At 36.9% G+C, this 24,527-nt stretch overlaps 2 protein-coding genes across 4 annotated transcripts in view; one reads left to right on the top strand and one right to left on the bottom strand.

The window, feature by feature from the left end:
• The window catches only part of ROCK1 (Rho associated coiled-coil containing protein kinase 1), a 198,963-nt gene extending 181,584 nt beyond the window's left edge, over positions 1-17,379 (bottom strand). For 2 of the 3 annotated variants that reach the window (XM_037805501.1, XM_037805502.1), the window contains exon 1: positions 16,417-17,379. In XM_037805501.1, the coding sequence (XP_037661429.1) occupies positions 16,417-16,509 (93 nt within the window). In that variant the 5' untranslated portion in view covers positions 16,510-17,379. The remainder of the gene's footprint in view (positions 1-16,416) is intronic. The other variant, XM_037805503.1, reaches the window with a different exon arrangement.
• Positions 17,380-17,388: 9 nt separating this feature from the next.
• Positions 17,389-24,527, top strand: part of GREB1L (GREB1 like retinoic acid receptor coactivator) — a 422,182-nt gene continuing 415,043 nt past the window's right edge. Inside the window, exon 1 of the mRNA XM_037805493.1 lies at positions 17,389-17,840. The gene's annotated coding sequence lies outside the window, so the exon portion shown is untranslated. The remainder of the gene's footprint in view (positions 17,841-24,527) is intronic.

The following is a 24,527-nucleotide window of genomic DNA, read 5'->3' as shown; positions in this document are numbered from 1 at the left end:
AAATGCTGAAAAGAAGAGTCCTGAAAGCAGCAAGAGAAAAGCGATTCACCACATACAAAGGAAGCTACATAAGACTAAGCACTAACGACTCAAACATTCCAAGAAAAACTATCACCATTCCTGTTCAAACTCTTCCAAAAAGTTGAAGAAAAGGGAACACTACATATTCATTGAATGAAGTTAGCATCACTCTAATATCAAAACCTGATAAAAATACTCCAAGAAAGGAAAACTACAGGCCAATCTCCCTAATGAGTACAGAAGCAAAAATTCTCATCAAAATACTTGCAAATCACATCCCAGGGCACATTATAAGAATTATACACCACAATCAAGTGGGGTTTATTCCAGGCATGCAGGTGTGGTTCAACACAAGAAAATCAATTAATGTAATACAACACATTAACAAACAGAATGGGAAAAAATCACACAGTCATCTCAACTGATGCTGAAAAGGCATTCAAGAAAATTCAGCATTCTTTCTTGACAAAAACACTTCAAAACGTAGAAATCAAAGGAAACTTCCTCAACATGATAAAGGGCATATATGAAAAACCTACAGCCAACATCATTGTTCAACAGTGAGAGACTGAAAGCCTTCCCCCTAAGATTCAGGAACAGGACAAGGACACCCACTGTCATGACTGTTATTCAACATTGCGCTAGAAAATCTAGCTAGAGCAATTAGGCAAGAAAAAGAAATAGAATCCAAATTGGAAAGTAAGAAGTAAAACCCTCATTATTTGCAGATGACATGATCCAATATTTGGAAAATCACAAGAAATCTACAACATGGCTACGTGAGCTAATAACCAAATTCAGCAAAGCTGCACGATACAGGATTAAAATGCAAAATTCAGTAATGTCTCTTACACTAGCAATGACCAAAGCAAGAAGGCAATTAAGAAAAAAATTCCATTCACAATGGCAACTGTAAGAATCAAGTATCTAGGAATAAACTTAACCAAAAACGTAAAGAACCTGTACACAGAAAACTACAAAGCACTGCTGAAGAAATCAAAGAAATCTAAATAGATGAAAAGACATTCTGTGTTCATGGATAGGATGGCTAAATGTCATCACAATGTCAATTCTACCCAAATTGATCTACACATTCAATGCAATACCAATCAAAATTCCAACAACCTACTTTGCAGACTTGGAATAGTCATTAAATTTATTTGGAAGGGGTCTCGAATAGCCAAAAACATCCTAAAAAAAGAAGAACAAAATGGGAGTACTTACCCTTCCTGACTAAGTAAGTAAAGCTTAGTATAAAGCCACAGTGGTCAAAGCAGCATGGTATTGGCACAAAGACTGACATACTGATTAATGTAATTGAAATGAGAGTTCAAAAACAGACCCTAAGAACTACAGTCAATTGATTTTTGACAAGGTCCTCAAATCCAGTGAGTTTGATATCTGGTATAAAGAAATCCTACAACTCAATAAAAAAGGACAAACAACCCAATTACAAAATGGGCAAAAGGCATGAATACACATTTTTCCAAAGAGGAAATACAAATGGCTAAAAAGAACATGAAAAGATGTTCATCTTCATTAGCTATTAGGGAAATGTAAATCAAACCCACAATGAGATATCATCTCACACCTATAAGAATGGCTGCAATTAAAAAAACTGGAAACTATAAATGTTGGAGAAGATGTGGAGACATAGGAACACTTATTCACCGCTGGTGGGAATGTAAAATGGTACAGCAGCTGTGGAAGATAGTTCGGCGGTTCCCCCAAAAACTAAATATTTAGTTGCCCTATGACCCAGCAATTCCACTACTCAGTATATACCCTGAAGATCTGAAAGCAGAGAAAAAACAGACATTTGCACATCAATGTTCACAGTGGCATTATTCACAATTGCCAAAAGATGGAAACAATCCAAGTATCCATCAACAGATGAATGGATAAACAAAATGTGGTATAGACATATGACGGAACATTATGTAGCAGTAAGAAGGAATGAGGCCCTGAAGCATACGACAACTTGGATGAACCTTGAGGACATAATGCTGAGGGAAATAAGTCAGACACAAAAGGGCAGATACTGTATGATTTCACTAATAAAAACTAACTAGAACATGTAAACTCAGAGTCTTAAAATGTAGAATATAGGATACCTAGAGATAGAAGCTAGAGAAGGAGGAGCAGTTACCTATTATGTACAAAATTGTTAAAAATGTTGAACTTAAATGTCTGGGAACGGATAGAGGTGACGGTAGCTTGTTATTGGGATTATAAGTAATAGTACTTGTTCTATTTTGCTAATGCTGCCAGAATGTAAAACACCAGAAATGGATTGGCTTTTATAAAAGGGAGTTTATTTGGTTACACAGTTACAGTCTTAAGGACATAAAGTGTCCAAGGTAACACATCAACAATCAGGTATCTTCACTGGAGGATGGCCAATAGTGTCTGGAAAACCTGTTAGCTGGGAAGGCATGTGGCTGGTGTCTGCTCCAAAGTTCTGGTTTCAAAATGGCTTTCTCCCAGGACATTTCTCTCTAAGCTGCAGTTCCTCAAAAATGTCACTCTTAGTTGCACTTGGGGTATTTGTCTTCTCTTAGATTCTCCAGAGCAAGAGTCTTGCTTTCAACGGCCGTCTTCAAACTGTCTCTCATCTGCAGCTCCTGTGCTTTCTTCAAAGTGTCCCTCTTGGCTGTAGCTCCTCTTCAAAATGTCACTCTCAGCTGCACTGAGTTCCTTCTGTTTGTCAGCTCATTTATATGGCTCCATTGATCAAGGCCTACCCTGAATGGGTGGGGCCACGCCTCCATGGAAATTATCCAATTAGAGTCATCACCCACAGTTGGGTGGGGCACATCTCCATGGAAACACTCAAAGAATCACACACAATCTAATCAAAACTAATACATCTGCCCACACAAGATTACATCAAAGACAATGGTGTTTGGGGGGACACAATACATTCAAACCAGCACAGTGCTGTACTGTAGCTGTATTTGGTTGAAAGGGGTTGTTTAAAGTCATGTATGTAACCAATTAATACTACAAATATAAATAAGTTCTTGCATGAACCACTACAATTGTATGACATTTGTACCAAGAGTTAATAACATGGTATATGGGGAAAAATTACCTATTCCAAGCTACAGGCTATAGTTAACAGCAATACCTTAATATTCTTTCATCAATAGTAACAGGCATACCACACCAATACTAGGGGTCAATAATAGAGGGAGATAAGGGATATGGGGTGTTTAGGGTTTTCTTTTTGTGTACCTATCTGTTATTTTTCTCTTTGGACCAATGAAAATGGTCTAAAATTGAGTGTGATGATGATTGCACAACTAAGTGATGATACTGTCGAGACATTAATTGTATACTTTGGATAGAATATATATGTCAATGTTCCGGTTTGCTAATACTGCCATCATGGCAAAATACCAGGAATGGACTGGCTTTTATATGAGGATTTATTGGGCTAGAAATTTACAGTTCTAAGGCCATAAAAGTGACCAAACTAAGGCATCAAAAAAGGATACTTCACTGAAGGAAGGCTGATAGCGTCCAGAACACCTCTGTCAGCTGGGAAGGCACGCGGCTGGCGTCTGTCTGCTGGTCCTCTGCACCCAGGCTGTGTTTCAAAATGGTTTTCTCCAAAATGTATCTGGGTTTCTGTTTCAGCTCCTGTGCATTTTTGCTTCTTTCTCCCAGGGCATTTCTCTCTAGGCATCTGGGGATCCTCTCTTAGCTTCTCTAGGGCAAACTCTGGGCTTCATCTCTTAGCCTAGCATCTCCAAACATCCTTCTGTTCATATCTCTAAGCATCTCTAAGCATTTCTTTCAGCTCCTTCAATTTCTGTGTGCCCTGGCTTAGCATATCCTGGGATGTTTTCATCTCTCTGTTCTCTTTTAAAGGACACCAATAAACTAAACAAGACCTATCCTGAATGGGCAGGGTCAAATCTCCATGGAAACATTCAATTAATAGGTCACACCTTAACAAAAAGACTAATAAGTCTGCCCCCACAAGACTGCATTAAAAACATGGCTTTTCTGGGGGACATAAGAGATCCAAACCAGCACAGTTAATATATCTCAATAAAATCTGTAGGTGCCAAAAAATGCAACAGTAATCAAAACAGCATGGCATGATTCTTAGTTAAGTGAAAAAGATTATAAAACAATATATAGTATATGATTCAATTTTATTAAAATTAATACATATGCAGAAAAAAGACTGGAAGCAAATATATCAATTGTTAACAGTCGTTTTTTGGGGAGGAGGTGGAATTTTGGGTGATTTTTGGTTTCTTTTCTGTGCTGTTCTTTGTTTTTAACTTTGTCAAAAATTAAAATGTATCAGTGTTATATATAATAAAATTATTTTTAATATTATTAAAGAAAAATCTATCTTAAAAAAAAAAAAAACAGCATGGTACTGGCACAACAAGAGACACACAGACCAATGAAATCGATTTGGGAGCTCAGAAATAAAACCCTCTTATCTATGGCCTATTGATTTTTGACCAGGGTGCCAAATCCACTCAACAAGAAGTCTCTTCCACAAATGATGGTGGGAAAACTGGATATCCATAAGCAAAAGAATGAAGATGACCCCACTCTCACACCATACACAAAATGTAGTTCAAAATGCTTATGGATAAAGACCTAAATGTAAAAACCAAAACAATAAAACTCTTAGAAGAAAACATAGGGAAGCATCTTCAGGACCTTGTGATAGGTAATGTTTTCTTAAACCTTACACCAAACATATGAGCAACAAAAGAAAAACAGATAAATGGGACTTCATCAAAATTTTTAAATTTTGTGAAAAGGACTTAAACATGGAAGGAAAATAACAACTTACAGAATAGGAGAAAATATTTGGAAACCACATATCCTATTTTATGTACAGAATTAAAGGGTTTAATATATAGAATATATAAAGAAATCCTAAAACTCAGAATCAGAAAGTTAAACCACCCAATTTCAAAATGGGTTCAAGACTTGAGAACACATTTCTCAAAGACATGCAAATGATCAAAAAGCACATGAAAAGATGCTCAACATCACTAGCTATTCAGAAAATCAAAACGACCAGGAGATACCATTTCACACCCACTAGGAATGGCTACTGTTAAAAATAAAATGGAAAATAATAAGTGTTGGAGAGTTTGCAGAGAAGCAGGAACACTCATTCACTACTGGTGGGAATGTAAAATGGTGCAGCAACTGGGGAAACCAGTTTGGGAGTTTCTCAGAAAGTTAAATATAGAATTACCAATATGACCTGGCAATCCCACTTCTAGATATATACCTCAAAAATTGAAAGCAAAACTTGAACAGGGATTATTCACAATTGCCAAAATATGGAAGTAACCCAAGCGTCCATCAATAGATGAATAGATAAACAAAATGTTCCAAACTATTCCCAAAAAATATGGAATATTATTCAGCCATAAAAAGAAACGAAATTACATGCAATATGTATGAACCCTGTATATATCATGCTGAATGAAATAAGCCTGACACAAAAAGACAAATATTGTATGATCTCAATGATATGAAATAATTAGAATGTCATAAATTTATTGCCAGAAACCAGAATATATGTTACCAGGGGCCAGGGTATAGGTAGGCAATATGGAGTTAATGCTTAATGTGATAAGAGTTTGTGTTTGGGGTGAGGGAAATGTTTTGATAATGGATAGCAGTGATAGTAGCATAACACTGTGAATGTAATTAACACGACTGAATTAAATATTTGAAAGTGGTTAAAACGGGAAATTTGGGTAGTATATGTGTGACCAGAATAAAAATTTAAAAAAAATAAAATAAAATAACCCACAAAACCCATGGGTATGTACAACATAAACTGTGAACCCTAAAGTAAACTATGGACTATAGTTGATAGTATAATTATGATAATATTGTTTCATCAATTGTAACATAGTTACCACACTATTGCAAAGTGTTAATAGGGAAAACTATGTGTGACAGAGGTATATGGGAATGCTCTACTTCTGCACGTTTTTTATAAAAACCTACAACTTCTCTAATAATAAGAATAATAATAATAAACAATTTTTAAAAAATTAAGAACTTTGCCCAAGGTCATAAGGTTATTAAGTGGCTGAGCTGGATGAGATTCAAAATCAAACAGACTTATTCCAGAGCCCATGGTACACTGTACCTACCAGAGACTATGATTCTACTAGAAATGAGCAGGAAATAAATTAGCATGAGATGAGCAAACACCTTTAGGATGAACGATAAAAATGAGAGAAACATTTTCTTTTTTCTATTGCTACTGACATAGTAAATTCTAGCAGTAATGAAAGAACAAACAGAAGACATATATCTAAAACATTTCCTCTTAAGGTTGGGAATTTAAATAAACTCATATCTAGACACAAATTAATTTGGAGATGGTTTCAATTGGTGAATGTGTATTATATTCCTAAAGAAAACCAAGGTTCAAAGACTGGAATGATATCTCTAAGGTCATACAACTAGTTGACAGAGCCAAGAGTAGAATTCAGGGTTTCTGAGACCCACTTCACTCTTCTTTTCACCATACCATACCCACATATTTGGAAACCAATGTATAAGTATCTACTAGGTTGAGAGGTACTTGTCAAGGCAATCCTGCTCGTGCCATTAAATCCTCACAACAACAGTATAAGGTAGGTATCTCAGTTCTGGAGGAAGCAGAGTAACCCTCATGCATATATAGGAAGCATGTATGCCTGCCCCAATCTGTCTGATGGTGGCCTGAGAAACTGAACATCATAGACTTGCCATCCCAGAATTTATCCTATGTATAGATGACAGCTCACAGAGCTGTGTTGGAAAGCAGCCAAGTTGTGACTACCTGAGGTAAGGGATTGCTGTCTGTAGAAACTGTTTCCTAGGAAAGAGGAGATATTCATATCCATGTAAAAAGGGGAATTCCTAGGCCCAAACGTATATGCCGAAGAAAAGACATGTGCAGAAAGGATCAAGGAGGCTCCTATGCTTTGGCTTCAAACTAGTCTCTAAACTCACTGTATGGATAAGCTCTGAAGGAAAGCTTGTTTTCCTTCCTTTCTTTTTTTTTTTTTTGTTAACTCCCAACATTCAAGGAAAGCTGGCATAAGACTTACTGGATACAAGCTTAAGGAACAGATGCCTCAGAGTCAGAATTTCAATAATAACACATTAAAATATCAAAATGTCCAGGTTTCAATAAGATTACAAAACATACAATGGCCCAGGCAAAGAAAAAGATTAAAACATTAGAAACCATCAATGAGGAGGACCAGACCTGCTAAACAGAGGTCTGCAAGTTGAAGGAAAAAGAATATGGTCAACAGATTGAAGCCACATGAGGAAATAAAGATTTCTGGTAAGGGGAGCGAAGTGGGTAAATATAAACGCCAGCACCATTGCATTTTTTGTTTTGTAACTGCACTTTTTATTTCCTAAAGGACCTAAAAGGCAAATGCATAAAATGTACTGATAAATTTGTAACTTTGGACTCATTATGCATAAATATGTAATTTGCGACAAGAACTACATAAAGGTGGGGGATGGAGGGAAAGAAGAACATAGGTTGTGTATACTATTGAAGTTAAGTTGGAATCAAAGCAAACGAGATTGTTAACCATTTACAACATTAAATTTAAGGCCCCATGGTAACTACAAAGAAAACATTGGAGAACATGAATGCTCATAGACAGAAAAGAATGACAGAATTAGAAAATCATTTCACAATCCCTAACGAAATAACTGATTCAAGTAAAGATCATGAATGGACGGAATCATTAGATGAAAGGGCAATGAAGCATTATTTTACAAGGAAGTTATCATGGGTTGTCACCACCTAAACAAACTCATCAACCTTGATACCACTCAAGGCAGGCCAGCCAGACATTATGTGCCCCTTGAAGTGATGCGAAAGAAAACACATACAAGCAATCTATGAAATACTCTATTTGAAATAATTAAATAAAACTTTTAGATCTAACCACCAGTTTACAGGAAATTTGGAGGATAGAGAAATAAGTTAAATGACATCACAGGAAACAAAAAGAAAAAGCCAGAATGTGAAGCATTGTACAGCACCACAGACCTAATTTCTTCAACAAGACAATGGGGGAGAGGGCATCTGGAAGAGTGAGGAAGAGGAGAGACTATTGTTATAGTGGAAAGAACATAAATTTTTTTTGGTATCTTTATAATGAAAAAGACCTAACATACAAAAGTAGCATGTGGACTTTGTCTGGATCCAGAATCTAATAAAGCAAGTATAAACAAAGGTATTGTTTTAGACAATCAGAAAAACTTTAATATAAACTAGGAATTAATGGTACCAAGGAACTTTTAATTCTGTTATGTATGATAATGGCCATTGTGGTTATGTAAGAAAATGTCCTTTGTTGTTTTAGAGAGTCTTATTTTAGGTACGTAAGAGTGAAATGACAATCTCCAGAATTTAAAATATTTTGAAAAGAAAAATAATCAATGAAGCAAGTGTGACAAAATTTTGTAAACTGCAGAATATGGGTAATGGGGATTCAGTATATCATCTTACCTACTGCTGTGTATATTTGAAATTTTTCATTATAAAGATACCAAAAAAAAAAATTTATGTTCTTTCCACTATAACAATAGTTCTCAAACTTGAGTGTGTCCAAGAATCCAGAACTGATGCAGAATACTAAGACTCATCTCCAAAAATTCTGGTTTTGTTTGTCTGGGCATGGGTCCAAATTCCATTTTTAACAAGTTCCTCAAATGAATCTAGTACAATCTATAGCCTCATATCTGAAAATTAGACACTTAAGACTACTTTACAACAAGTTTTTAAATATATCCCAAACTTTAATGGAAAGTCATGATCACATAGTTTACCTTCCCTTCAAGCTTTCTCCACACCTACCTGCTCAAAATTAATCCTTTTCATGAGACTATAAATTCCATGAAAGTAAGCACCATGTTTGTTTTTACTCACCATGGTGTCCCAAGTGCCCAAAAGAGTGCCTAGCATACAGTATACACCAAATGAACATTTATTGAATGAATGAATAAAAGCCAAGAAAAAAAAAAAAAGGAGTTAACTATGGTTAACTGTTTCAGAATTAGTTCCAGAGAATGATCTGAGATAAAATTTCAAGTTCTTGCCAAAAGTCAGTAAAGTATAGAAAGTATGGCAAAATAAAGAAGAGCACAGGTTGGTCTACCTTTTAAAATATGACACAAGTATAAGACAACCTCTCACCTCCTTGAGACATCAGACTTTGGATATTAATTTGAGCATCTAACTTTCTACTGATTGTTTAGACACTGTTTTGGTTTGCTAAAGTTGCCAGAAGGCAATATATTAGAAATGGATTGGTTTTTTCAAAGGGGATTTATTAGGTTGCAAATTTACAGTTCTGTGGCCATGAAAATGTCCAAATTAAGGCATCAAGAGGTAGATACTTTCTCTGAGAAAACGCTGCTGGCATCCAGGATTCCTCTGTCACATGGGAAGGCACATGGTGATGTCTGTCATTCCTTCTCTCCTGGATTCTGGTTTCACTGGCTTTCTCCAAAATGTCTCTGGGCTTCTGTGGATGTTTTCCCTCAGCTTCTCTGAGCTGAGTTTCGTCTGCCTTTTATCTTCTCATAAAGAACTCCAGAAAGGGGATTAAGACCCATCTTGAATGGGCTGGGTCATATTTCCATGGAAACACAAGAATGGCTTTTTGGGGGTACATAACAGCTCCAAACCAGCACAGACAATATAATAAAAATATACTCTATATTTCACAATTCCAAACAGGAAGGGCAGGTATGTTAGAGAAGTAAACTACATGTGAACTTAATTTCTACTTCCTCTGTTTAAAAAGTACAAATCCCTACAGTTATGAAAACAAGTCACAAATTCAAAAGAGAGGATGTACCAAAAACAACAATTAAAAATTAATTTAGGATGATCTTCCAAGGCTATCTTAAATTAGTTCCCAAAAATAGCACTTACTAGAGATAGCTCCTATTCTTAGAATTTTTACCTCAACATCATTTAACTTTTTAATTTTATTTCTCAAGTAATAAATTGACACAAATTTTTTTAACTTTTTGTTGAAGTATAATGAACAAAAGCTCATAAACTTTTTAGAAACCCAAAAGACATCAGAAATTATCTGGTCCAACTCTTCATTCCACAAATAGGGAAACTGAAGCTCAAATAAGAAAAAAGATTTACTTGGTCGTACAGAGAGTTAATAGTAAAACAAGGTTCTGTCGTGACTGAAACTCCCTTTAACCAGCGTATGGGCAGATGAGTAATAAAATAATCACAAAAAAATATAAAAATAATGGGGATAAGAGGTATGGGATGGTTGAGCTGTTCTTTTTTTATTTTTTAATTTTTTTTCTTTATTTTAGAGTAATGAAAATGCTCAAAAATAAGACTGTGGCAATGAATGCACAACTATATGATGATACTGTATATGCACAGCTATATGATGATACTGTATACTTCGGATGGATTATACGGTATATGAGTACATCTCACTAAAATTGCATTAAAATAAAAAAAAAGACCCTGAGCAAAACATCCAGATAGGCTTTGCCCAGACTCTAGACTCATGGAAACAGTGAGATAATAAACGTATGCTGTTCGAAGACAAAAAACAAAACAAAACAAAACAAAGGCTCTGAATTTCCAGTCTGTATGCTTTTCACTAAAGCGTGCTGGCAACATATTTAAAAAATAAATAAATATTGGCCATTATGAAATACAATACTATCTAGTAATCTTGTACATACAAATGTGTGGTATGTATCAGCTATTCCCTGGGTTTAAACTAAATGGATGTATCCTTTATGGGGCTATTGGACTATCTTCAGCAAGAGAACTCCATGTGTAATATTTCCTGACATGTAGGCTTTTCTCACATATATTATAATAGTCTCTAGATTACACCATATATACATAACACCAAAACTTATAATAATGAAATAAAACTAAACTGTGAAGTTATGAAAAGTCTAATCTAAAACTGAGAATCTCCTCTTTGTTCATTATAAAACTTTATATGTGGTTTCTTCTTCTGGATTAAAAACATTTCTGACTCAAGAGTAATGAATGGCCCAATTCATGTCTTAGCTGTTACTCTGCGCACCTCTTTATATACTCACAGAGTGCTTGTAGTGCAAGAGGGCCTTACACACTGAAAGTATAAAAAGATACACACCGAACGGGAGCAAGATAACTAAATCTCCACAAACTGTGAACACCTCCCAATTGCCTTTCATTGCATTCCAAACTCTTGACAGAAAGTAGGTATGTTATAAATCATGATTAAATGAATAGTTTCCAAAAACCCCTCCCCCCATCCTATTGTATCCTATTTAAATATCGCCATTTTCAGTAACAATTGATTCTGATGCTTTAGAAACTTCAACAAAGCAAAGTTGGATTATGAATTTATGAGGATGGCCTGAGGTACTACACAAATTACTCTGTACTTAGAGAAGATTACCTCCCAGCCAAAGTACAGTGACTAACATATAACAGGAATAATATAAATATGACAATAATAATTGTTATCAATCATCAAACACTCATTAAATACCAGATACTGTGATAATTGCTTTGTCTATATTATTTATTTAATATAATCCTTACAGCAATCTAATACTATTATACCCCCATTTTCCTGAAGATGAAACAAGCGTTAAGAGGTTAAAATAACTCACCTAAAATCATCCAGCAAGTATATGGCAAAGCCTGAATTTGTACCCAAGTTTAAACCCTACACAAAGATTTGCTGAATGAATGAGTTAGGAGAGTAATTCAATTTAAAAAAAAGTTCTTGCAACGTATTAAACCAAAACGTTAGTCTGGTCCAAACTAACCAGATAAGCAACAGATGCTGGTAACACCCATTAATCATAAATTATGAACACTGGTAGACTTTAATGATCAAAGATTTCATGATCTCAGGTCTTTTCATCCCACCAACAGTAACATAACCCATATATGATCAATTTAACTGGCAGGGTGTGCTCAGGGATTATACAGCAATAATCTAGGAATCAGGAATGCTAGCTAACAACTTGTAATAACCCAAGAATAATATGTCACATGTGTGCCTTAGGATGTTCAAAGTTAAAGTACACATCAAAAATTCCAGTTGAGTGACTGGATAATAGTGTTGCTAATGACAAAATAGTTAAGTATATGGGAGAAAGCTTACTATGGAATATATGGAATTTGAGTGATAACATGACATCCAGTAGAGATGGCCAGTAGGCTGTCAGATATTTAAGATTTGAAATCAGATAAAAGACTAAAATTAAAGATTTGGATATCATGGGCATAGAAGATGATAGTAATCAAAGCTGTAAAAATGGATGACTTCTCCAAGAGAGTGAAGAGAAAAGATAAATACTATAGGCCAAAGACTAGACAGAAAGAGATGTCAGTAATGAAAAGATGAAAAAGAACTGGGCCAAGGAACCCCAGGAAAAATTGATTTTAAAGTAAAAGAAACGCAAAGATTAACACCTGAAATTTAATTTACATTGACCTTTAACATTCTGAAAAAATGAATAATAAGAAATGGTAGGTTCAAATACGTATAAAGGGGACAGCACAATGTTAGAACCTGGTATGCACTGTTCAACTAATACTGGTTCCCTTCTCTCCCTAACACCCACTTATTACACACCTCTACCAGCTAAATGAAAACTGGAAAGGTCATGCTCTTGTAACTGGCATGTTGAAACAGTGTGCTAAATATGCTACAGGCAAAATAGCTGTATTTTCATGAAATGTACTTCGAACTTCAAGATAAATATATCCCTAACTCTCCCATCCACTTATGTTTTCCTTTTTAATTTAGGAATCATATGCATTTTTCCTCTGGAAAAATTAAACAGACTTAATCTCTATCCCTTATTCTGTTTTCAGAGGTACTCAAAATTATTGAGAAATTATCACAAGCCCTAGATAAAATAATTCTGTAGTAAGGAAGTTGGAAAACGGAAAACAGCTCTTGATAATCATTAGAAAATATAATGTAGATAACAAGAAAGATAACCATAAGGTCACCGGAGAGAATCTGACTTACAGAAAAGCAAGGATGAATAATTTGAATGACTAGGAAACAAGTGGTTATATTAGTATCTGCAGACTACTTTAGCATTTATATTTATATATGAAAAATGGGCTCAGTTAGTTTTAAAAAAACTTTATAGGTGTTCAAGGAAAAGTCGGATAGCCATTTATCAGGGCTTCTTCCAGCTACATGATTTTATAACTATTAATAGTCATTATTAGTATCTCAACATAAGAGCTGTTTTATGGGTAAGGTGGTTGAAAAAACATTTCATTTGCCAGCAAAGTATTCTGAAACCAAAAGGTTTAGAACTCCCATTTCTATAATGGATCTAGTCAAGGAAGTGGAAAATAAACATAATTTGACAACCTTATTTTTTAGGTTACAAAAAAATCTAGAACTAGAGTAGTGCATGTGGCATATAAGTACACAAAAAGTATCAATTAAACAAATAAAGGCCAAAATAAAGAGCAAGAAAGGCAACCAGAGTGAAAGTTGCATTATGCCTATAATATACGAGATGTAGTCCAGATAAGTCCAGATAGGGAAGAATAAAAACAGACGTGCAGAATAAGGCCAAGTTACCTAATTCATTCTGAACAGTAGACATAAAATGAAGGAATAAATGAATGTTCAATGATAAATACAAAATATCACAAACACAATTTCAATAACAGCTATCAAAAAACAGTTGGGGAACTAAAAAAAAGGGGGGGGGCAGATTACAAGGAGAAAAAAATTAACGAACCTGTTCACTATTTTTTCCTTTTCAAAATGTTCTTTCAAAAGTCTTGGGCTCCATAATAACTCTGAAAGGCCTTGACTGCCTACTTCCTTGACTCATCTTTGCTCAACCTTCATCTTTTACCCTCTGTTATCTCTCTACAACATCTCCCTTTATCATATATCAGTTATATGTTGCACCTCTACGCAAATAACTTTCAAGTCACAATCTTTAATTATGAGTTCAGTTTCATATCTGCAATAGTCTACAGTTCATTTTTTTGTGGCTGTCCCACTATCCCATCAAATACAATACATCTAAACTTGAATTTATCTGTAGGCCTATTCTTCCAATCCTGACTTAGCTGTTTTCACCATTTCCCCTATAATTCAGGCTCAAAATTTTAGAAGTCATCCGACTACTCCCTTTCTCTTTGGTTCTCCTTCTCCTCTCCAATCCCACCAATCAAGTTCCAGCAAATTTTTCTCCTCCATTCTCATGTCCCAATTTTGGACTCCTATCATTTCTGGACTGTTACAGTGATTTTTTCTTAAATCCCCAATATCATCCCATATCCAGTCTCTTTCCACACTAACCTATCCTACACACTACACACACAACTACCAAATTCATCTTCATTAATCACAGCACTGTCTTGTTTATAAATATATAATGGCCACAACATATTGAAGAAAATCTAAACCCTTAAGCCCAACAATCGAATCTTCCACAATCTAACTCCAATTGGTCCCTCTGTTCCCCTAAACGTGTCATGGCCAGTCATGACTCTACTCCTTTACTCACGTTATTCTCCTCTCCCACTCTGCATATCCTCGATCTAAATCCTATCCATCCTTCATATTCAAGCATACTCTAGCTCTCTCAACTCACAGTCATTCCTCCTCCTTTTCAATTTTCAAGAGAACATACTACCTATACCAGTCATTTTAAAATTTATCACATATTTTCTTAATTTGTGACGTATTGTTTTATTTTTGCATATATGAATAAGATTAGATCTTGTTTTCCTAAATAGAATAGGTTTTTTGAGGAAGGAGTCAATGATACACATTTCCTTATATTCTCCACATCAATATTTGTTGAGGTCCCTACCAAATGAAATGTACAGCAAGAGACTAGAAGAAAAAACTTACTAACCTTTCCCTGTAATACCACTTCATGGAATAAGGAGATCAAAAAGCAAAGTAAAATCAAAGATATATGGAAATTGTGTAAAAAATAAAAGAATTAGACTTAAAAGTTATAGAAATCCTTGTTTAGGAAATGTGTTCTAATTTCTTCCACTTCTCTCATTCAATTAAATGTTTTAAATTGTGTTAAGTGGCAATATTCCTTGGTGTTTCTCAATATGAAGAGCATCCATAATGTGGGTGAGATGTTTCACACATACAACCCACAATACTCTTTATGTTATAGTCAAGAATGCTTTAGAATAATGTTGAAAGCTTAGGGGAGAACCTGTCTTGTAAAACTACATGTATTTAAAAGTATATACAGGTTTTTAGAGTAACTGAAATTCACATTAATTTTAAGCAACCTACATAACTTCCAGAGTTTAAAATGGTATATTTCTCTGAATGGTATTATTTTATTCACTTAATTTTAATCTCAAATATTGTGTATTTCTAACATTAATTCTCTGAAGACAGCTGTAAAATCCTGTCTACAGACACACTCTCCGAAACTTTTATAGATTATGTAGTTTTGTTCGAATTAAAAGATTTATTATATAACTTTTAATTGTTCAACAAAGTAAAAAGAAACACTTAAAAACAGAATGCGCAACTATTAGTATTAGGGAAAACTGACAAAATTTAAAAACTCCAATTGTTTACAGATAATTTTATAAGCTATCAACCAATGAAAGATTTTCAAAATGGGATTTTGACTTTTTGTGTCATAAAAACTTCTTTAGAATGTTTTAAAAGTGATGATGATAAACACACCACCACCAAAAAAGTAGTTATAATAAGAAACCTGTGAGGTCCTTTTGTAATCAACAATAAAGTCTAAGAGTTAGCAAGCACTGTGATGCCTGACCCGTAATCTTGGTTTTTACATTTAATAGTTCAGCAGAAAGTTCCTTCATACTCAAGTCACCTATGACATTTTGGCTCAAAAATACCTTCAATATCAATTCTCCATCGTCACTTTCAAGTGTAATAAGACAAACTTTTAGAAGCTAAACCGCCGTAAATGGAAAGTAATCTTTCCAATATTAGTGTCAAACCGATCCGGAAGATTCATATCACTAAGACAACCATTCAAGAAACTATTTACATGCTTAGTAATAACTTCGACCTGAAAACTTTTATATGATGCCTGCAACAGCAGTTTATAAGTATCTTTTCTGTACTGCTGAACTGAGTCAGAGCTAAAAGTTCATAGGAGTAGTGAGTACAGAGCCAGCCAAATGACAAACAGGGCCACGCCATGAGATTTGAGTGGTACTCTCTTCCGGAAACAGAAATCTGTTTTTTTCCGAGATGATAATGCACACCTTAAAACTTCTTTTGCAGATAACGAGACTGTAGGACAGCGGAGTACCATACACACAGAACTCACCGACAAGCAAAACCGAACAGTGCTACTCACCAGCAAACAATCCGAGTTCACTTCCGATTTGGGATCCCGCAGCAGGTTGTCGATTTTTTCAAACCGAGTCTCAAAACTGTCCCCAGTCGACATGTTGCTTCTACTGTGACAATACCCTTGTACCACCACCAGCAGCGGAAAGCAATTTCAACCAACTTCCTCCGCGGTGGGTTCGCAGCCGCGGGGCGGAGGAGCCGGAACCTCAGGGTCACCAGGTGCGCCCGGTTCCCCCTCCTCCCCTCACTGAGGGGATCTCCGCTCTCCGGACCCCGGGCCGGGGGCAACGGCGACCCACAGCCTCTCGGATGCCCAAAGTCGCATCCCCCCCGGTAGCCCCTCACGACAGCCGATAGCGCCGTCGCCACCAGCCCCGTCACTCCGGCAAAGCGCTTCAGCCTAGCGGGCCCCGGCAGCCTTCGCCACGGAGGGTTCCTGGTCCCGAGATGCCAGGAGGGGCGAGAGGAAGAAAAGCAGGGTGGAGACTCCCTCTGGGCAGCAGGGGAGGGAAAAGAGGAAAAGGGAGAGCAAAGGGCGGGTGAGGAGCTGTGCCAGCTGCCGCCGCCGCCGCCTGGGCCACCGCCGGGCCCGCTCCGTTCTGAGGTGCCGAAGGCGATCTAGCTCCGCATTCTCGGCTGGTCTTGGTCGGGCCCGACGCCCCGATCTGTCTCGGCCGAGAGTTGTTCAGCACGGGACGCCCTCACTCTCGCATTTTGTCCTGTCGCTGCTAGGGCTGCTGCCGCGGTGTCCGGCGGGGCAGACAGGGCGAGGTCGGTGCCCGATGGGGATTTAGCAGAGAGCAAAGGCTGAAGAGCAAACGCTGGGGAAGACGAAGTTGGGTCCCCGCGGCTGCTGATGCGGGAGCTTCTGGGAGGGGCTGCGGTCCGGCCAGGGAAAGGGCGAGTCGCGGCGGCGAATGCCTGGGGGGGGTGGGGCGAGGGGGGCCGTGAGGGACTAATATGTCCGCCTTCCTGTTCAAACAAACGGAGACCGCCGGCAAGGACTGCGCATGTGCGATGCGGACGCTGGGTAGGGGAACCAGCTGGGCACCCCGCGCGCGCGCGCGCACACGACGGCGCCCTCGCAGGGCGGGGTCGGACCCGGCGTGGGGCGGGGCGCCCAGGGGTAGGGGCGCGGGCCGGGCCGGGCCGGGCCGGGCCGGGAGCTTGAGGCCTGGCGCGCGGGCCGCGAGGGCGGCGGCCGGGGGGAGCCGAGAAGAGTTGAGAGGGTGAGGCATCGGTCCAGCCCTCCGCCCCGCTGGCTCTAGGGAGCTGCCGCGGAGGTCCGTGGGGAGGCGGAGCTATCGAGGTCTCTGGCCGCTGTCCTGGCAGCTGTCCCAGCTCTGCCTCGCATGAGCTGCAGCCCGTCGGGAGAATTCTGACAAGAAAGAAAGGGCGCTTGTTATTTTTGTCACTGTAATTATCGAGGTAGGTTCTTTTTGAAGCAAAATGCATTTTCGTCGGCGGGCACCAGAATGTTAACCCCAGAGGAGTTTGTTTTTCACAAGTATTTCATCGTCGGACCCCGTGAGCCCCACCACCCGTCTGCGACGCAATGGGAAAATCACCAAGCAGTGCAAGCACTCAGCCCTCCCAAGCCCGGCGTGTTGTGTCAGGGGAACATCAAAAATATTGACCCTGTAAAATGCAGTCAATAGAAGTCAAGCTCAATTTAATTTAAAAAATGAAAAAAAATTCACGGGAAAAAAACTATTTTAAGTTGTTCATACTATTTCTGTCACGCCATTAACACCGCCCCCCCCCCATAGTTCTCACCTTGAGTTAAGGCTGTCATTTCAACTTCCATTTCAATATCCAGTGAGACACAGAATTTAGATTTTACCAAGACTAATATAGAACATAAAAATAATGGGCATTTCCTGCTAATTCAGTTGCTTCATTGACTGAGGTGTGAGTGCAGGTGAAAGACGTGTTGTTGAACCTACTGATCAAGTAATGTTCTTCACTGCCTTAAGCAGAATTCTACCCTAATTTAATTCTAATCCGTCTGTATTTTTGCTCATAAGTCAAATAAGGATCTCAGAAATAGAAAACGTGGATGTTTTACCCCACACTGGAAAATGCTACGGATTAATCAATTGTCTTTCTATGTAAAAAGCCTTGGGCAAAATCTAAACAGTTCACCAGGCTAATGATGAGTCAGAGGTTAGAAGAATGTTATATCGTTTGAAAAATGTCTATTTCTGTTTTCATTTTATTAGATACCTAAGAAATATTTAGATATAAAATCTGTATAAATCAAGATAGGAAGTAAATCTTCACAAAAATTACAGCAAAGAAGACAAAATTCAGGAATTTTATTAAATGCTTTTACGGTGACTTTTCTTGGCTCCAATATTTTAAGTCAGTCATGTGAATTAGACTTATTTTTAAGCATAAGGCTTAAAATAAATCTGGCAATTGCCCTAAAATAAATTTCCTAAACCCTGCTTGTCCTCTTTTATTACCATTTTTAGGTAATCGTGGGAATTGTGTTGTTTCTCAGAGAACTGTGAGCTTTATGTTGATTTTCATTTGGACCCATATGAAAAGGTGTTAAATAGCTAAGACAATAGGAGAGGGGCACTGAGGGATTGATAGCCAATCTGGCAAGACTACTGGAAATATTATGTGGGGGCTTGGATGTATTTATAAGGCTAGTCTGATGATTGTAACACACTCCTAATTGCCTTTTACCATAAAATAGATGGACTGTAAATATCAATGTTTTCTTTTTAACCATGAAATAGAGTGGAATCATATGACATCAAAGTTCCCTTCCAACTTTAAAATTCTGTTGTCCAATTGTAGCTAATCTCTTGAAAAACCTGTAAATATTAGAGATCCTAAGTGCAATAGCAAAATACTGGTATTGTGTATAAATATAAGAATGTTATATCAGTTATACATATTGAGTGTTATGTGCTATGCACTACTCCATGCACACAGTTTATACATAGTATCTCATTAAAACTTCAAAAGAACCCTGCTGTGATTATACCCACATCACAGATAGGGAAACTGAGGAGCAGAGAGACACTATGTTACTTGCTCAAGGTCATGACACAGCTACAAAGGAGGCAGACCGGAAGTGAAACAGAGCCCCTAGTCTTAACTCTGTAACTCAATCCAATCCTAATACAGGAACAAGTATTTCACAATTGTATTATTTGCATTCAGACATTTAAATGAATCCGTGTAAAAGAGGGATTTATAGAATTTGCAATATGACCAGTGTGACTTTAGCGAGGATTAGAATAAAAAGGACTTTGAAAACATTTGTTAATACTGGCTTGATTAGAGATTCCCAAACACTGGATCTAACAACCAGTGGAAGTTCTTGGTGGAGTTTTTACTACCTGTAGCAAAAAGGGATGAATAAAGTCATAAAGTAACTTTTCATAAAGTCAACAGTTCTAATTTAAGAGTGTCCTTTGATCTGAAATTGTCTTTGCTGCTTTTTTAATTAAATGCACTTTCCTTTATGAAGCAAGAGTACTAATGGATGGCACAGTTTTTTAATATTCTTACTTTGCAGTTAAAAAATTACAAAGTTGGCAACTCGATGCAACTACATAAATAATTTATATCTTCATTTTTCTGGTTTTTGAAATTCAAACATCTGGAAACATTTAGTTTAGATGAGACTCGTGCTGGTACCTACTAAAGAGATTGCAGTGCTGAAAGAATTTGGATGAAGCATATTTCGGAAAGATCAGGGAAACCTCAGAAAGATTTGGGTGTGGACATTTGTATAGTGAAAGACAGTTAAGTGGAGCATTCTTTTGCTTTTGGTTTGTTGGTAGGGAATAGACTCAGTTTAATGTTTATGGAATTTCTTTCATAAACATTGGTGTGGTAGCTAGCCTCCAGAGATGGCCCCCGATGAACCTTGTCTCCAGTATTTCACACCCTTGTAGAGTTCCCTCCCACATTGGATCTGGGCCTTGTGACCTGCTTTAACCAACAGAATGCAGTGAAGGTGGCATTGTGCCAATATCAGGCCTATGCTTTGAGAGTGCGTGGCAGTTAACACTGTTGTGCTTCGGAGGGTCCAACTAAACGCGGATATCACTATGGTGTGAGGAAAACCGAGCTAACTAACCATGTGAAGAGGTCACAAGACAGATGAGGGATCAAGCAGACCTCGAGAATAGAGGCCTCACATTTAGGGCCCAAGTCGAGCCCTTCCAGCAACCCCCAGCCATTCAGAACATCCCAGATGACACCATGTGGAACAGGGACAAGCTGACCCCCCCTAGCACAGCCCACACAGCAGAATCATGAGCAAATGATGAATGGTGATTGTTACGGTTTGCTAATGCTGCCTGTTACGCAAAATTCCAGAAATGGATTGACTTTTATAAAGGGGGTTTATTTGGTTACACAGTTACAGTCTTAAGGCTATAAAGTATCCAAGGTAAGCCTTCAACAAAGGGTACCTTCACTGAAGGATGGCCATTGGCATCTGGAAAACCTCTGTTAGCTCAGAAGGCACGTGGCTGGCATCTGCTTACTCCCAGGTTGCGTTTCAAAATGGCGTTCCCCAAAATGTTGCTCCTGGGGCATTTTGTCCTCTCTTAGCTGCGGCTGCTTTTCAAAATGTCATTCTCAGTGGCTCTCTCTTGGCTGAAGCTCTGAGCTCCTTCTGTCTGAGCACTTATATAGGGCTCTAGTAAACTTATCAAGGCCCACACTGAATGAGTGGGGCTACACCTCCATGGAAATTATCTAATCAGAGCTATCACCTAGAGTTGGGTGGGTTACATCTCCATGGAAACAACCTAATGCAAAGGCTCCAACTTAATCAAAAGTAAAACGTCTGCCCTCACAAGATTGCATCAAAGAATATGGATTTTTCTGGGGGACAATATATACAAACTGGCACAGTGATTATTTTGAGCCATTAAGTTTTGGGGTAGTTTCTCATCTATCAATAACCAACACAGATTGGGGGGGGGATTATTCATAAGTAAATGTGTATGTAGATATTTATTGGAAGCTCCTTTTATAGGAGCTCCTTTTACATATTACGCATCATATGAGGAAGCTGTCCACAATGGAGTGTTGTAAAGGTATAACAATTAACTGCCTTTACGTCAACATAACCTTTGTACCAAAAACAAACAAAGAACAAAAAAGTAAAGGCTTTTTAAACAAAATTAAATAATGCTGCTAGACTGTTTAAATTATTAAATTACAAAGTTATATTCCCATATAAACACAGTTTTAGCTATATATTTCTATTTTCTCCATTTAATGCATATAATCATGTCAATTCTATCTCTAAAACACAGGTACCTACCATAAATTGCACATCTATGGTAATTGTGTCATAAATTTTATGTTATTTGAAAAATGCATACCACAAGTGTGTTAAGAATGTGATGTGGCTGAGTTCCTATAGAAACTTCAGCTAACATTTCCAAGAAAGTATGATACTTATGTTTAATATAACTTTCCAAAAGGTCATTAAAATTTTTTTAATGTAGAACAACTTCGTTTGATTTTGAACAACTTTAGTGAACAGAAAGCTGTGAAAATTTAGGTTCAATTCTGTTTTAAAAGGTTGGTTTTATATGATTAATATTTACACAAAAGTAGTTTGTGTGTAATATTTCTCTAGATCTTTGGATTGAATCAGAAAGAATACATTCCTTTCCCTTTACTCATTTTGAGATCCACCAAGATTTTCTTTTCTTTATACAGGGTATTCAGGCTTGGGAGTAGCTATATTTTGACATTTTTAGATCTAATACAGCCTTGATGCTGCCTAGGCAGATTTGGGCATAGGAGCATCTATCAAGATTACAGCAAGGAAAAGTATAGGGCAAGTCATGAGCCCAGAGTGCCCTTAAAGTTCCTCCTGACTCATTCTGGAAAGCTTTCCTCTAACATCTGTTTTTTATTTCTTGGAAGCTGCTATTCCATTCAAGTGCAAAAATACTTGCATTGACCCTAGAAACAGAGTGAAGAAACAGAGGGAAAATAGATTTCTGTATAACAATTACTCCCACTGCTCTATGCCTTTGCCATTTTGGGGACCCTGCTGTTGCCACATTCAGAAGCCCAAGCATGCAAGTGGCTGATATTACAATTTATTCCAAGGGCAGTGACTGTTTTGTGGAACCCCTGAGATGGTAGGTGTGTGACCATGGGAGTGGGAAGCCTAAATCAAGGAAGTAATGATAGATACGCATAGCTTGTCTCATGCTCTTTCATCTTTTGCAACAGCCTCCTCTCCAAATTCCCCCTTTACCCAGCACCATACCACTGAGTTCCAAGGCTTAGTGTGTTTTCTGACCCACTGCTTTTTAGGTTCTTGTATCTTTTTTTTTTTTTTTTTTTAAATCAACTACAGGCTGTTCATTGAATATTTACTTCTCTTGTTTTATTCTCACAGCTTTTATTACTTCTCAGTCCCAACCTTAAGTCCCATAACCAAACACCTAGAATGTCTGTTTCTGATATATCACCATTTTCCCTCCCCCTCTTCCATCATTCAAGTACCTCCTGAAATCTAACATCTTCCCCCAAATCTCTGTAACTGGGAGACACTGATTCCTCATACCTATCCATAATTATATAAATATTGTCTATAAACACTTTATATACCCTTTCTTAATTACCATGATACCTTATGCACTTTATCCCTTTTTATTTGTAGACGGTGTAAATACTCTGCCAGTTGAATTCATACATTTGTTTTTTGTTTATATGTGTTCTTGCCATTGCTCCTTCATCCATTCCCTAGGGCATAGGCTAGGGCTTTAAAAGCAATAACTATGTTTTTCTTTTCATTATAAAAATAGTACAAGCTTATTTTTTAAATTTTGGAAAATATGGAAAAGTAAGACAGAGAACAAAAACCACCCATATTCCCACCAACCCAATTATGAGCACTATCGATACAATTGGAGTTTTCTTTTAATCTTTGTTTTTCTATGCAAAGGTTTGTTTGCCTTATATGCTAAATTTACAATTCTTGTATCCTGTTTTATTTCAGCTTAATAATCTTATAAGCATATTTTACTCTACACATAACTTTTAATACCTACATAGTAGTCCATTCCAGAAATTTACCATAGTTTATTTACCCTTATCTGTTCATCCTATAAATAGTGCTACTATAAACATCTTTATGCATACATTTTTTTGTTTGTTTATTTAGAATTATTTCTTTAGGAGTGATTCTCAGGGCCAAAGCTGTTTAAATGCTTTTGACATATTTTTCCAGATTCTTTTTCAAAACAGTAATCTGCCTTTTTTTCATCCTTTCGCGGGCACTGAGTGTATTATTATTTTAATCTAGGCTCATTATTGTGTCAATTTGCATATTTTTGATTACTCTGAGTTTAAATATTTTTCCATATGTTTGTTGACTGGTTGTTTTTCTTTTTCTGTGAATTAATTTCTTTAAGTTCTGTGCCTATTCATCAATTAAGTCCTAGAATTTTTTTATCAATTTGTATGAGTCTAAAGATAACTAAAGATACTAACTCTAAGTGTAAATTTTTACCAATTCTTTGTTTACTTTAAAATTGGGGATGTAATTTTGACACCAAAATGTTTACTTTTTAAATTATGTCCAACCTGTACTTTTTCTTTAGCATTTCTTTTGCTGTTTATTTTTGGAAAGTCCTTCCACCTTTCATAAGTTTGATATATATTCACTTCTATTTTCTTGGTCCCTATCCACCATAGTTTAGTTTTATATATTTTGTCTTTAATTCCAATTGGAATGTATTTTTGATATATTGAATAAGGCAAGAATCTAATTGCAGCTTTTATATTGCTAAACAATTATATTAACACCATTTATTAAGTAAGCTTGTCTTTTCACTATTGATTATTGTGCCTTCATTATCACACATTAATTTTTATACATTATTATATTTAATCCTGAACTATCTATCCTATTCCACCATGGTAGTTATATTTATTCTACTCATATAATAATATAACTCTAATTACGTAGTGTATTTTAATAGCTCAGAAAAGCTAGTCCTTCCTTGTTATTCTTAAAAAGAAAGTTTCTACTTTAACCTGTTTTTCTTACATATGATTTTTAAAATAATTTTCAAGTATCTCCCACTCTACCCCCAATTCTATTGC

The sequence above is a fragment of the Choloepus didactylus genome, chromosome 16, assembly GCF_015220235.1.
Source record: "Choloepus didactylus isolate mChoDid1 chromosome 16, mChoDid1.pri, whole genome shotgun sequence".
NCBI lineage: Eukaryota > Metazoa > Chordata > Mammalia > Pilosa > Megalonychidae > Choloepus > Choloepus didactylus.
This window is presented reverse-complemented; position numbering and strand designations above follow the sequence as displayed.